Genomic DNA, 15,793 nt, shown 5'->3' on the forward strand with positions numbered 1-15,793 from the left:
CTGCCTCAGCTGTAAACACGAGTCTACAGGGATAAGGGGCCCCGGGTAACCTAGTCTTGCAAATCCAAACCTCAAAGCAACCAAAAAAACAAAACTAACCAACATGTCCCAAAGAACACAGACTACAAGGAAGAGAAGGAGATCATTCTGTATAATATCATGCTAGATGATTCTGATGTTTTTAGTTTTGGTGATTTTTATTTTAATGAAGATGAATCTAAAGATAAGGATGGGATCAGATGCAGCACATATTAATTTTCTCAGAGGAGGGAAAATGCACCTTCTTACCTGTTTTGCAGCACTTGAGCATCATGACGGAGCAGGGAGTTGAAGTCAATGCTGTGCCTGGTGTTATGGCACCAAGTAACGTGTACGTGATCCAGGCCAGGAATCCTGTGGCTCCTGGGAGCAAGGGGCAGCCTGTGGGAATGGCCACTTACTTAACATCCAGAGTGACCGAGAGTGATGCAGGAAGAGCGAACTTTCAGACGCCATGCGTAGTGATCCGGAATCCAGCGGAAGTGAACGCCACACAGGGTCCGCCCACGGTGCTTCAGCTTCAGCATCCGACAGCAGTGGCCAGTATGCAGACCCCACCTGGGGAGATCCAGTACTCACTGGGAACCACAGACCTCCAAACCCTGCCTGGAGGCCCTCAGAATCCGCCCCCAAGTGCCCCTGGGCCGATGTATACCTCCAACCAATTCCAATGGAACATGCCTTTTGGATCATTTTTTACGTTCGATCCCAAGAAATTCATAAAGGACGAGGTCAGGACACTGGGGGTGAGTGTGATCTCTCTCTCTCCAGTTTGGGTCCCTCCATGAGCCCGGCTGTAGTGAATGCATTTCGATAAGGAAGGGAATGGGTTCAGAGGGCAGAGGACACAAATGTAGGTGGCGGCTTCTGGAGGTTGGGTCAGGACGACCCCACAGAGGCCAGTCTCTCCCTTGTTTTTGTCCAGAAACCATCCTTGAAGACCTAGGAAGGGCTGTTGTAACTACAGTACCTTCTGGTAATTGCCACAGGACATGCATAAATTGTCCTGGTGCTTGAAGAGTACAAACGGGCCAGCTCTCCCGAGAGGACCCAACCACCTGCTGGGGGCAGGAGGATAGGACCAGCTCACACAACCCCCAGCCCAGCCCTCCTTGTCGATCCTTCAGGGACAGATAAACCAGTGTACTGCACCAAGAGCAAGGTATTGTTTGCCTCCTAAACTTATCCAAATCAAATCTTGGATTAACTTCTATAAAACACTGCCAGCAAAAATAACCAATCTATAATAGGAATAGAAAAAGGTTTTATTTGAGCCAAACTGAGGTGTGTAGCACAGAAGACAGCTTCTCAGATAACTCTGAGAAACTGCTCTGGAGAAGTAGGGTGGTCAGCACAGTTTTATATCTCATTGGATCAAGTGTACAATTGTTGAAGGTTTCAAAAAAAAAACAAAAAACAGATCAACATGTACACAGGAAGTCAGTGTGGCCTTTGCACGTGGGAGTCAGTGTTAGCTCTCAGTCGTGTCTGACTCTTTGCAACGTTATAGACTGTAGCCCGCCAGGCTCCTCTGTCTGTGGAATTCTCCAGGCAAATACTGGCATGGGTTGCCATTCCTGTCTCTAGCAGATCTTCTGGAGCCAGGGATCTAACCCACATGTCCTGCATTGGCCGGCAGATTCTTTATCATCTGAGCCAACGCACCTGGGAAGGGAGGCTTATCATTGAAGGAGCACCAGCGTTGGCATCCCAGGAAGGGAGGCATTTCATCTCTCTTCGTCTTTTTTTGGCTGTGCCAGGTCTTAGTTGCAGCTTGTTGGATATTTTTTTCAGTTGCAGCATGTGGTATCTAGTTCCCTGACGAGGGCTCAGACCCTGGGCCCCTTGCGTTGGGAGCACAGAGTCTTAGCCACTAGACCACCACGGAAGTCCCAAAATTTCCCAGGTGAATTTTTTTTTTAGAGGGGGATCAAGGTGCATAGCTTTCAGGGTCGTAGTCCCTGACCAGGGATTGAACTCACACCCTTATCAGTGAAAGCGTAGAGCCTTAACCACTGGACGAGCAGAGAATTCCTAATATTTCTTTAATGTAGACATTCGTTACTTCTGGTAAATATGCCCTTTTCTTTAATAATTAAAGCAAATGTACAATGGAGGTTTGATAAGCCACAAACAGGCTGTTTTAGTCAGCATTACGTGTATAAACCAGAATGACTTCCCCAAACCTCAGTATGGGAAATTTTCTTTTATCAACAGTATCAGGAATAGAAATCCTGGTCACAGGCAGGAAATGAGATTATAAATGTGTGTGGAAAACCTTCAACAGGTGAAGATATTATACGATATTACATAGTAGTTATAATTTCATGTTATGATTACTTTCCTTATTAATTAATACTGGACAAATGCTTGTTAACTTTGGGTTCCAATTACTTTAAAGTCTTTCGAAAGAAGTATCCTGAGTTAGAGTGAATGCCTGGGGAACCTGATCAAACACAGAGAAAGACCAAAAACGTGGACTCCCTCTAGTGAACTACAGTTCATTTGGGAGAAGCTATGCCTTTATCTTAAGATAAAGTGGGCACACAGACAAGATCAAGCATGTTATTTGATGAAGCAGCTGACATGAAACCCAGGTCTGTACACTAAGCTTTCGACTCGTTGAGCGTGACAGCTGGCACATCTGATCAACACTGATCACTTGACCCCTGAGCAACCTGAGGCCTGAAGAAGTCAAATGTCACCCCAAGTCCTCAGGTATAGCAAGTGCTGCAGGATCCCCAAATAGGAGGTATTTTGTCCTGAATGTGGGGGTGTCCGTAAAAGGATGCATTTGGTCGTTGAAAGAAAGAAGGGATTTCAGTAGGATGAGGGTGAAGCCAGTACCTTTCAGAAAAGCAGGTGGGAAGGAGGAACAGCACAGGCTTGCAGGCACTGAGGCTCCCACAGCAGGGAATACACAGGGGTGGGGCCTAGGAAAGGTGTGGGTGGAGGGCTTGCAAACACCTCCCAAGTGGCAGGACCTATCTATAAGCTTTATGGGCACTTTTTAAAAAAAAAAAGAAAAAAAGAAAAAAACTTTGGCCATGGCTGTGACACATGGGATCTTAGTTCCCTAATCAGGGATTGAACCTGTGCCCTCTGCATTGAAAAGCAGAGTCTTAACCACTGTATTGCCAGGGAAGTCTCCATAGGGCCCTCTTTCTAATCTATGCAACCAGTGGTTCCTAACCATTTTTGGCACCAGGGACTGGTTTCCTGAAAGAGTTTTTCCACAGGTGGGGTGGGGGGAATGTAGAAAGCAATGGTACCCCACTCTAGTACTCTTGCCTGGAAAATCCCATGGACAGAGGAGCCTGGTAAGCGGCAGTCCATGGGGTTGCTAAGAGTTGGACATGACGGAGTGACTTCACTTTCACTTTACACTTTCATGCATCGGAGAAGGAAATGGCAACCCACTCCAGTGTTCTTGCCTGGAGAATCCCAGGGACAGGGGAGCCTGGTGGGCTGCCGTCTATGGGGTCGCACAGAGTTGGACATGACTGAAGCGACTTAGCTGCAACAGCAGCAGTGTGGGGGGAATGGTTTCAGGATGAGCATTATATTTCAAGAGCGTTATGTTTATTGTACTCTTGATTTCTGTTATTGTTACATCAGCTCCACCTCATATCATTAGGCCTAAGATTCTGGAGTTTGGGGGCCCCTGTCTACAGCAACCCCGCAAGCCAGATATGGTCATCCCAGTCTTAGGGAGAGACACAGGGAGGGTGCTTGCCTGAGGCCACGCAGCTGGTGAGTGCCAGAGCCAAGATTCAACCCCGTCTGGTTTGCTGCCAAAGCCCCCGCCCAGGCATCTTCTCTGCAAGCTTGAGTCCAAAGGGAAAGTCATCCTGATCTGTTCTACCCCCCACCCCTCCACCTTCTGTTTCTGTCCATGGCTCTCAATTCTGACTGTACATTGGCATCATCTGTGGAGCTTCAAAACAACACCTTGACATGGACCCCACCCCGAGAGATTTTGGCCCCAACAGCAGTCATACTCAGGGATTCTGGGGGTACAGTCTGGGCTGCTGAGGGAGCTACAATCCCATAGGCCCCCAGCTCTGCTCTTTCTCACGATGCCTTGTCCTCCCCACAGGCCATCCAGATTCTCATCGGCCTGACTCACATCTTCACTGCCATCAATCCTTCACTGTATTGGGAAGGATCTTATTCTGCGATATCAGGGTACCTGGAATGGGGAGGAGTATCCGTGAGTACAAGGCCCTGTGGCCTCCTTCTGGGTTCTGAGTTACCAGACCGGGATGGGGGAGCAAAGGAAGAAAAAGCCTGGAATGCACTCCCAATAATAGGGCCCTGGGAGCCCAGAGCCAGCCACCTAAGACTGTAGGTGCAGGACAGGGTTAAGGACCCGGCCCTGACCCCATGCCCCAGCAACGTGCCCCCTGCCTCTAAGGAACTTTCAGCTACTCACAAGCCAATCATGTGCTTTAATTATTCCACCCTCTTAGAATTTGATGTAAATGTAAATATGTAAATCATGTATAACCCCACCTTTATTCTCCCATGCCCTGTTGCTGGGAAGGATTGAAGGCAAATGGAGAAGAGGGCAGCAGAGAATGAGATGGTTAGACAGCATCATCGACTCAATGGATATAGAACTTGAGCAAACTCCAGGAGAGAGTGAAGGACAGGGGAGCCATGTTGCAGTCCATGGGGTTGCAAAGAATCAGACACGACTTAGCAACCAAACAACAACTGCAGGATCACATGCTGCTGCTGCTGCTAAGTCGCTTCAGTCGTGTCCGACTCTGTGCAACCCCATAGACGGCAGCCCACCAGGCTCCCCTGTCCCTGGGATTCTCCAGGCAAGAACACTGGAGTGGGTTGCCATTTCCTTCTCCACAGGATCACATGACCCTCTTGTAGATAGAGAGAGCAGGGTCTGTTTGTTCATGTCCATGTGCCAGATGAGAAGACTGGGGCTCAGAGAGGTTAGACAAGATGACTACAGGCTCACAGCCAGGAAGGGTTGGAAGAAAGTCCTGATGGAGCCCAGGCCCCCTCAGTTCAGGGCTCTCATAACTGGACCAAGTTCTTCCTGCCTCTGGGTTCACATATCAGTCACCAGCCTCACAGCATCTAGGGCCAGTTAGGACCCCCAAGCTGGAGCAGTAACTTGCCTAGGGTCACAGCAAGGTGAGTTAGGAGCAAGAGTGGAACAGAAGCCTAGGTCTCCCGTCTCCCAGCCCTAAGGCTCTGCTCACCCTGCTACCATGTCCTTGCTTTTCCAAGATCACAGTCGAGAATAGGGTGGTGGGAGGCCAGATGATCCATGAGTTTGGGCGATGCCTGTGCCCAGGGAGTGGGCCCAATGGGGACCAGACACAAAAATGAGATGTCTAGTATCCTGAAACAAAATGTAGGCTTCTAGGGGAAAAGATTTTAACCTAGACACAGAGGAGTTCAGGTATTGTGGTATCTAACCATTGGGATAGTGAAAATGTTGAGAGGAGGTAAACAGACATGCCCATCTTAAGAAACAAGGTATGTAAGCCTTGAGGACTCAGAGCTACACCTCTGAATGGACTGTGGTCTTTCCAACACACTGTACAACTGCTCTTACTCCTTTTTGTCTGTGTAGTTTATCATCTCTGGCTCGCTCTCAGTGGAGGCTGAAAAGAAAGGCATTTGTTGCTTGGTGAGTTGTAATTCCATCTTTCATCATCCTTCAATGTTGGAATGTGACTCTCCAGTGGGGAGGGGCCTCCCAGGAACCTCCCAGAGTGGCCTGGTCCTGGCCCCAGGGTTCAGCGCTCTTACATACCTTACTTCATTCAGTCCCCACAGGCCTACAAAGTTCTGTGATCCTCATTCTGCAGAAGAGGAAACTGAGTCACAGAAAGGTCGGGTGACTGGACTTAAGATCACATAGCAGGAATGTGGCCAAGCCGGGGTTTATGCCCAGAGCCCTCTGATCCCAGCACTGTGCCTTCACCTATTGTATTTAGCTACTCAGACACTTGGCATTTTGGCAAATGGCCAAGTAGTCACAGCACCATGACCTTGGGGTGTTCTGAATTAAGCAGAAAGTCAGATAGAGGCCAAGTGGAAATGTGTGTACATTTCAGCCACCTCTTTAAGGCCCTTCCTGCCCTCCCCTTTGGCTAGACCTAGAAAAATGAGGGGAGAATGTGCCTCGAACAGTTCAGAGTTCAAACCATAGGACACACGACCCAGAATTCCCTTGCACCATCAGAATGTCATCCTCTGTCTCGACAGCCAGAGATACACTGTGCATGTTTTTATTTTTGTTGCGGCCTCTAAAAAGCTTAGGGATAAATGTAGAGCTTCTAAGGGCCCTCCTCTCATCCTTGGCTCCAAGTCCTTCCTGCCCCTCTCCATGTTCTCCAAAGGGCTTCTTGTCTCTTCTGCCTTTTCAGTGGGAAAGCCATGGGTTAGCTAGGGGGCTGGCTTGTCCCACGGAGGGTTTCCAGTTACCAGTCCTTTGTCTGCAAGGCAAATGCCTGCCGCGCCTCAGTCTGCCTTACTCCATCCTCTACAACAGGATCAAGACCCCCTTCCCCAGGCCCCCCAACATCAGCTGAGCTCACAGTGCTCCTTAATCACCTAACAAAAGTGGATCAAACTCTTGTCCCACATCTGGGAAATCCAATGACCTCTCCAAGATGCCTACCAGTTCGTGGGGGGCTCCTAGTCCCCCTGGTTCTGATGATTGACTTCCAGTTGAAGTGTCTACTTCCATCTCTACTCTGCTTGCCAGCCTTCCCAGCCTCAGCCCACAGGTGGACTCAGTCCTTCCCTCCCCATGTCCATCCCCATGAACCACCCCCCAGGGGAGGCAGTTGAGCAGGGGACATCGTGAGTGACTGGAGGATTTCAGCAGCCCGACACTGGGCAGCAGATCCCTTAAAATGGAGTACTAGACTCCTTGGTTCTGAAAACCCTCCCCAGCCAATCCTGCCAGCCCAGACTCCAGCTCCCTCCAGCAGGACCAGAACTTTCCTCTCCCTTCTCTCAAGGCAATCCTCTAATCCCAGTTCATGCCCCCTGTCACCATCACCCGCATCCCTGCTCATTTCTTCTGCAGAGCAGCTCTGCGTCCTTGCCGCCTCTCCTCCCAATCTGGCCTTTGAATCTCATTTCCTGCACCGTCAGCTACTTATGGAGGTATATTCCCAAACAAATACAGCCCCTGCCCCAGGTGGACTCTGCCTATTGAATAAAGAATAATCTTCTCACCTCAGTGAGTTTAGGATAAGCTGGCTTCTCCACAACCCACCTCTTTCCCGCCCAGGCTCCCCTTTCCTCCTGCTCCCTGAGAGTCCCCAGAAGCCTGGCTTCAGACTCGACTCACCGGTGCCTCTCTCCCTGCCCCTTCCAGGTGCATGGCAGCATCGGCATGAACGTGGTCAGCGCTATCATTTCCCTGGCTGGGATCTTGCTTCTCATCTCGGATCTGTGCTTTACCCAGCCGGTGAGCATCCAGACTACCAGCACCCCAGGCTTCCGAAAGATTGGGGAGGCTTGTTTATGAGGTTGTTCCAGAGCTGGAAGGAATCACAGCCAAATTCCACCCTAGTATGACAGCCCTAGGTCCTAAAATGTGTTAGTTGTTGTTGTTCAGTCACTCAGACATGTCCTCCTCTTTGCAGCCCCATGGACTGCAGCACGCCAGGCTTTCCCATCCTCCACTATCTCTTGGAGCTTGCTCAAACTCATGTCCATTTAGTTGGTGATGCCATCCAACCATCTCACCCTCTGTCGTCCCCTTTTCCTCCTGCCCTCAATCCTTCGCAGCATCATGGTCTTTTCCAGTGAGTCAGCTCTTTGCATCAGGTGGCTAAAGTATTGGAGCTTCAGCTTCAGCATCAGTCCTTCCAATGAATATTCAGGGTTGACTTCCTTTAGGATGAACAGGTTTGATCTCGCTGCCTAAAGGACTCTCAAGAGTCTTCTCCAGCACCACAGTTCAAAAGCATCCTAAAATGTGTAACCCTCACCAAAACCCCTGTCTTCTGAGGCAGGTGAGATAGACCCCATTTTATAGATGAGGACACTGAGATTCAGAGAGCTGGAGCCAGGTGGCCCCTCCTTGTACCTGTTCTGTTCCTGCTTGGAGGCAGCAAATGCCAGCACAAGCAGGTGGGGCAGTAGCCACATTCAGATCTTAAGGCCACCTGTCCCCAGGAAGCTGTTGAGGGAGGGACAGCTGGTGGCAAGAACAGGAGGTGCTGCCCCCAGGTTCTCCTCTTATCTGGGGCCCCCAGAAGCAGATGCTGGAACAGGGATTCAGGAGCAAGTCATTTATTTCAGAGTGTCCCCTAGGAAATACTGGTAGGGGAGAGAATAAGATGAACAAGGAAAGGAAGGTACAGGTAAAGGGTGTCACCAAGCAAGTCACTGCCAGAGCTTAATCCTGCTGGGACTCTAGCAGACAGAGAGGACACTGCCTCAGAGTTACATCCTGTCCTGAGTGAGGTGCCTGGGGTACTCGCCCACCAATTCCCACCATCACTGATTGAAAACTACTCCTGGGGTCATCGAATGCTCTGGACCCCAGTCTGCCACACATGTACCAGTGTGCTTGTGAGGTGGGTCTCACTTTGGGTTCCTCCCATAGCTGACTTTTCTTTTTTTTGTCTTCACTGGGTCTCATTGCTACGTGCAGGTTTTCTCTAATTGCAGCCAGCAAGGGCTACTCTCTAGTTGCAGAGCGTGGACTTCTCATTGGAGTGGCTTCTCTTGCTGCAGAGCATAGGTTCTAGGGCTCAAGGGCTTTGGTAGCTGTGGGACATGGGCTCTAGAGGGCAAGCTCAGTAGTTGTGGCACATGGGCTTAGTTACCCCGAAGCATGTGGAATCTTCCCAGACCCGGGATCAATCCCATGTCCCCTGCATTGGCAGGCAGATTCTTTACCACTGGACCGCCAGGGAAGTCCCAGAACTGACTTTGAAACAAGTAGCTTATTTGGGGGAGGAAGCAAATGCCAGCAGGGTGATGAGAAATGGGGTGGGGAAGAGAAGGGACCAGTAAAGATGTGATGTAATCAAGCCACTTACCCTGAGTGTTGGTTCCTAAACCAGTCCCCAGCCCTGGAGGGCAGGGGGAGACTGACCAAAGGGGCAGCCGTGCCAGACTGGCAGGTGGCAGGTCTAATAAGCCAAGGAACTGATGTATGAGGCTTGTCCTGGGCTGCTGCAACATGAGTTGACCTCTGCACTGCCCATCAGAATCCTACAAACGTAATTGCATCCAGTCCAGATGGTCTTAACACCACCTCCTCTCAAGGCTGCATCCTCAAAAATGACTCCCACTGCAGAAGTGCATTCCAAGGACAGGGGAGGCGTGAAGACCTCTGATTGCCTGGGTCCAGCTGGCAGAGGACTTCCCCCAGGTGACCTCATCCAACACTGAGTACTCACCTGGGAAAGCAGTGCAGACACACGCTTCAGTCACTCCCTCTCAGCCCAGGGGTGAGAATCGAGGGTATTCATCCACTAGCCCCTGTCACTCATTGATAGACCAGAAACGCAGGTACCAGCAGTTGGAAGTCTGGCTGTCATGCCCTCAAAGGTACCATGGGGGCGTGTGAGAGGGGCACCCATAGCAACTGCTCGTGGAGCACGTGCCAAGGGGTCTGGGGCTCTCCAGCTGAGGCCTGTGGTGCTTGCCTAAGATGAGGTCTACAGGCGTGGATGGTCACAGGACAGTCACCTCTGTGACAAAACCCTTCCCATTCCTCTCTGCCCCTAGGTTAATGTGAAGGCAATTTCTGGTGGTCTCCTCCCCTTTGCCCTGCTGGAGTTCTGCCTCACCTGTGTGGTCTCACATTTTGGGTGCCAGGCTACATGTTGGAACCAGTTTGTGGTAAGTGTTGGGCCCTGCTCCAGGAATCAGAGAGTGTTCTAGGGGTAGCAGAGGTGACCGGACACTGGGAGAAGTGGGGCCTGAGAGGACATCTTAGTTGGTTCAGGATGTTATAACAAATATACCACAGGCTGCATGGCTTATAATTATTTCTCACAGTCTAGGAGTCTCAGATCAGGGTGCCTGGATGGTCCGGTAGTGGTGAGAACTCTCTTCCTGGCTTTCGGATGGCTGTCTTCTTGTTATAGCTTCCCTATCTTAGGAAGAGCTCTCTGGCATCTCTCTCTCTAAGGGCATTAAACCCGTTCATGAGAGCTCCCCCCTCATGACCTGTGAGTGTGCTAAGTCGCTTCAGTTGTGTCTGACTCTTTGCAACCCCATGGATAGTAGCTTGCCAAGCTCCTCTCTCCATGGGATTCTCCAGGCAAGAAAACTGGAGTGGGTTGCCATGCCCTCCTCCAGGGAATCTTCCAGACCCAGGGAATGAACCCATGTCTCCTGTCTCCTACATTGGCTGGTGGGTTCTTTATCACCAGTGCCACCTGGGAAGCCCCCTCGTGACCTAATTACCTCCCAAAGGCCCCACCTTTGGATACCATCAGATTGAGGGTTAAGATTCTAACATACAGATATTCAGTCCATCACAAGGAGGGTGTATCTGTGGAGTTTTGCTGCAAAAGAAACTGCTGGAAAACTCAGCAGCTTAAAACAGCAACCATTTCTTTAGCTCATGATTCTGAGTCTCAGTGTGACCAGTGGGTCTTCTGCTGGCCTCAGATGGACCCACTTGATACCAAAAGCTCAGCTTCTCTATACACTGGTGCTGAATTGAATCTCAGAGACAGAGTTGTTAGGCAAAGGAGTGGGGGTTGGTGATGGTCACAGTGGCCTAATGCCCTCACCAAAATTGTTGTGTCCCAACTTGGGGAAGATAGTGGGAAGTATTATCATAATTGTTCAAAGAGGATGTGATCAGCTTGTGGACGTTCTTTTGATGGGTTGGTTGGAAGGTAGGTAGAAGCCAGCATCATCAACCTTCAGGTCCAACTGGTCTAGGGTCTACATATTTGTGGACGGTACATTATTGTTAATCATTAACTTCTCTCACCTGATGGGGGTTTCAGTATCTGTAAAATAGCTCAAAGATATTGTGTGTATCCACTGATAGGGAAATAGGACCCTGCCCAAGGCTGCTCTTGACTGTTTTATTTCTCCCTGGTCTTGCATCTCCTTCCATCTCCTCCCTAATTAACAGCTGCTTGAATCTGCCCATTGGAACTCAGGAAAGGTCAGGGGACCTGAATGAAGGCTGTTTCCTATAATCAAAGAGATGAGGGCCACAGAAAGGCCTCGTGCCCAGGAGCCCCATAGAGCCCTGCATGGTATCACATTCAGACAGGTGTAGCAGCTGCCAGGTTGGCAGCAGCTGACCAACCAGAATCTTCAAGGAAACGTCCATCTCTGCTCCAAGTGGTATCACTTCCTCTAGAAGGTTAGCCTGAGCTTCTTAGGGTAGCTGGATTCCAAGAGCAGTGAGACACAGCCAGCCCCACAGGCACAGACTTTTAAGTCCCTGCCCATGTCACATTCTTTAATGTCTCTTTGGCCAAAGTAAGTCACCTGGCCAACCTCAGATTCAAGGGGATGGAAACTGCAGTGTGCCCTCCTGTTTTATAAGAGGAAGACAGGGCAGTCAAGGCTCCATAACAATCCTGACACCCTAGGGCCAGCTGGCTATTACCCCATCCCAGGGCCAGGGAGTGTGCCTTGATGAGAGGCCAGTTCTACTCCCCAGAAGAGTTTGCCCAGATCACAGTTCTCTAGCGCTTCCATCTAGTCTCTCTTGACTCCATCCTCTGAACTCTTGGCTCCACGCTTGAAAACAATTTTTTCTTTTCCGTAAGAAGTGACCCATTTTCCATATGAAATCGCCCACCTTTTTCATCGTGTGGAAGAATAGCTTTCTCAAACTGCCTCCTGTATGAAGAAAGTAGGACTCAAAGGCCCTTTTGCAGTTTGAGCAGCTCCAAGTTAATCCAAGGCGATGGTCTGTTTGCTGACACAATTTCCTTTAAAAGAGTGAGAATGTTGTTTCAGATTATGGTTTTTACTGTTTGACAAAAATCACACCTGAGATTATGTTCCAGGCAGTCCTCTCTCTTTCCGAATATCTATTTTGGGATTAAGTTTCTGTGGGACCATGCCCTTAAAATTCCTAGAAGCTTCTCTGTCTAGCTGGAAGGATCTGCTAGTCACTGCCTTAAACCTTTTATAGATCTTAACAAAGAGTTGTATAGAGACATCTTGGTTTGATCTTTATTCTCAGGCCTACTTTTACTTCAAATGTCATTTATCTGTGAGGAACCTGGAAATAAGACAATTTTATTTTCTAATTTTTCAGGTCCCGGGCCTTCTTTTTTTCCCTCTAAATATTACTTGTGAAATGAATCATTCTTTATCTGATCTCTTGAAAACATTTTTATTATGGTACGTTACCATATGCAGCTAGGAGCAAGCAACTGACATTCCCATATAATGCCTGGTGATCTTTATCAGGGCTTCCCTAGAGGCTCAGATGGTAAAGAATCTGCCTGCAATGCAGGAAACCCTGGTCTCCGTAGCAAGAGGCAAAAGTTTTTAGTTTGCATTTTCTGTCTTCCAAAATGCGACAGTCCTTCACCGCTACATACTGTGGGTAACTATACACCTAGCCTGTTATGCTGGTTTCCTGGCTACTTCTCCAGCCTCACTGGCCATCCAGTCCCAAATCCAAGGCACATGTTAGATTTTGTTATCCTGCTTCTAGCTACCGATTTCTCTGTACATTAGCTATTGCTACATATCAAACAATCCCCAGACTTAGCCCCTTAAACATAGCTGCTTCTGTAGTTTATGATTCTCTGGGTCTGCTGGGTAGTTCTTCTGGTTTGGGCCAGCTCAGCTGACCTCTGCTGGACTTGCCAGGAGTCTATGGTCGGTTGGTGAGTTTCCTGCCAAATGGATTGTCTAGAATGCTCTCAATTGTATGTCTGGCAGTTGGCACGCCACCTACCAATAGGGCCAACTGGCCTACTTTTCTCTCATCACCCAGTGGGCCAGTCCAGTCTACATGGCAGCCTCAGCATTTAGAAGAGCAGCGAGAGAGCAAGCCTGGATTTGCAAACATTTCTCAGATCTCTGATGCTTCACATTTTCACTGTTGGTCCACTGACCCAGGGAAGTTCCATGACTAAGACCGGCATCAGCGAGGGAGGGTCTACCCAAGGGCCTGGCAACAGGAAGGGGAAGAATTTGTGGCCATTTTTGCAATTGACCACAGGGGAAGTTGATGGCCTCATATCCTTTGTCTTTCAGAACAGGACAGAGGTTCCGACCATAGTCATTGCCAACCCAGCCAACACTCCCACCGGCCCCTTCAACGTGACTGACAATACCACTGGCCAGGCCAACGTCATCACCAGCCCTGCCAACCCCACCTCCCCCACCAACGCTGCAGTGATGGTGCCCCCTGTACCCTCCTAGGAAGGTGTAGCTGATTTTGCCCAGAAACAGACAGTCTGTTGCAGTGACGAGGAGGAGCCGTTTCAGTTGACTCTCTCCTTCTCCCAGAAGCTTACGGAAGCCCATGCCCAGTACTGCTGCTGGTCCAGAATGAACGATCCCCTTCTCCCTTCTGTACTCCTCACTTTCATTTATTGCCGTCTCTTTTTTTAAATTCATAAATCATTTCCTGGGACACGACACCCTTTAACCTTGGTGAAGAGCAGGGTGCACTTTTACTCACTCCTGGCGGAGGCGCACTGTTCAGTGTTAGCCACTCAGTCGTGTCCGACTCTGACGCCATGGACTGTGGCCCACCAGGCTCCTCTGTCCATGGGATTCTCCAGGCAGGAATATGGCAGTGGGTTGCTGTTTCTTCTCCAGGGGATCCTCCCGACCCAGGGATTGATCCCGGGTCTGCTGTTCTAGATTGGTGCCTCAGTCGTGGAACTCTTGGAGGTCCAACTCTGGCCCCTTCCCCAAAGCTCTGACTCTGACACAGTTGCCCCAAGGAGCAAGGGGAGCAGTGGAGAGTGTGGGCGCTGCAGCTGCAGTGTAGGCGCCTCAGCGCTCATGGGTGAATGAGCAAAAGAGCGCATGGGCCCACGCGCTGCTGTCTGGGGCTCTGGAAACATGCCTCACCCCCACCCAAGAGAGAGAGCTAGTCAGGTGGCTCAGTGGTATATACACACTAACTTAAAACACCTTATCTTGATGAAAAGGCACCTTCCCCATTTGCACAAAATGCCCTATGGACTAGCAGTGTCCTGGCACGTGCTTTCGGCCCATGGAGAGTCAGCTGCTGGGGAGTCCCCTCATCTCGCATCCCCCTCCAGAGTCCTGACTCCAGCCTGACAGCAGACCCCAAACGTGGGACTTCCCTGAGGGTCCAATGGCTAAGACTCTGAGCTCCTGATGCACGGGGCCCAGGTTCAACCCTTAGTCAGAATCCCATATGCCGCAGCTAAAAGACCCAGAATGCTGCAATGAAAAGGTCCTGCATGCTGTGACAAAGACCCAGCACAGCCAAATCGATACATAAAACATTTAATTAATTAAGTTTTTTTAAATGATGGAAACCACATTCTTGGTGCCATGCAAGAAGGTGGCAGTGGCTCCTGACAGACCTCCAGAGTTACTTCCAATTGATGTGTCAACAAGGGACCAACCAACCTATTTCTTGCTAATGTGACAACTGCTCCTAGCATAACTGCAATAAGTGATTCTGCTCAAGCATCTCTTTTTCTACTAGGAGTAAGGAAGAGGGAGCAAAAAAAAAACAAAAAAGAGTGAAGAATGGGAAACTCCCATCCCATCATACCTGATGCCCTGAAGCATCCCAGTCACAAGCCCTGGATGACACATTTGTGTCACTGATCATCAGAAGGGCCCTGTGACCACTGTGTAGCCCTTAAGGTGTGGTTCCAGAGGTCATTCTAATATAAAAAGTCAGAGGGTGGGAGGGGGAGCTGGGAGGGTAAGGGGCAGGACCATCAGTAACATGTATACAGCAGCTGTATTTCACGAAACACAAATATTTCATCTCCCAACAATAATACAGGTAGATATTTGAAGCCTATTTTCCAGATGAGGAAATTGAGACGCAGAAACTGTCCCACGAGGGGCATCTCAGAAGGACACAAAGCCAGTGTGAAGGAGATCCCACTGGCTTAAAAAGGAACAATTTGAACTTGAAGAATAATAACAATAGCAAAATAGTAATAACAACAACAATACCTGTGATGGGTTGGAACATGAGACTTCATAGGGATACTAAAAAAATATCTTTTATCACCTGTGGAGGCAGTTAGGGCACTCCCATTATTCTGAAAATGGTAAATGACAGGAAAGAATCAAGCATTCCCAGAAAGGAAAACAGAGTCACTCAGCTAGAGACGGTGGCTGCCCACAGTGCCCAAATCATGAAGGAAAACGGGTCACCAGCTGTGGGAAAGGCCTGGGCGGGGCTTAGTGCTGGGCTTAGAATCTGGACGCTTCCATTTTTCTGGCTGCTCCCGGTCCTTAGAGGGTCAGCACAGCTTCTTTGGTCCCCGGCTTACGGAGTTGCTGATGTTAGAGATGAGGAGGCAGGCACAGGAGAACAGACGTCTTCATTCACCTATCGCCAGAGAAGGACCACAAGACAGTCAGCCAAGGAACCTCCGTGGCCCTCCTCCATAAGCGTTTACTTTTGCTCACCAGTCACTGGGTTGTCTGGGCAGGCCTCCTGCTCTGATCTAGGCTCAGCCATGTGTTTGTGTTCAGCTCAGGGTCAGCCAGATGGCCCTGCTGACCTTGGCCGTGCTCTCTCACACTCTGGGGCCTCTGTGGGCACTGCTGGGCTGGCTTGGCTCTGCTCCTG

The 15,793-nt window shown here is 49.7% G+C and overlaps 1 protein-coding gene across 1 annotated transcript; it reads left to right on the forward strand.

Moving 5' to 3' along the window:
* Window positions 1-311: 311 nt before the first annotated feature.
* Window positions 312-13,413, forward strand: MS4A18 (membrane spanning 4-domains A18). The gene is made up of 6 exons (XM_052662532.1): window positions 312-785; window positions 4,139-4,252; window positions 5,645-5,701; window positions 7,406-7,498; window positions 9,778-9,891; window positions 13,246-13,413. Exons 1-6 carry the CDS (start codon window positions 312-314, stop codon window positions 13,411-13,413), a joined length of 1,020 nt encoding a protein of 339 aa, XP_052518492.1.
* The last annotated feature ends 2,380 nt before the right edge of the window (window positions 13,414-15,793 follow it).

This window comes from Budorcas taxicolor, chromosome 25 (genome assembly GCF_023091745.1).
Source record: "Budorcas taxicolor isolate Tak-1 chromosome 25, Takin1.1, whole genome shotgun sequence".
Taxonomy (NCBI): Eukaryota; Metazoa; Chordata; class Mammalia; order Artiodactyla; family Bovidae; genus Budorcas; species Budorcas taxicolor.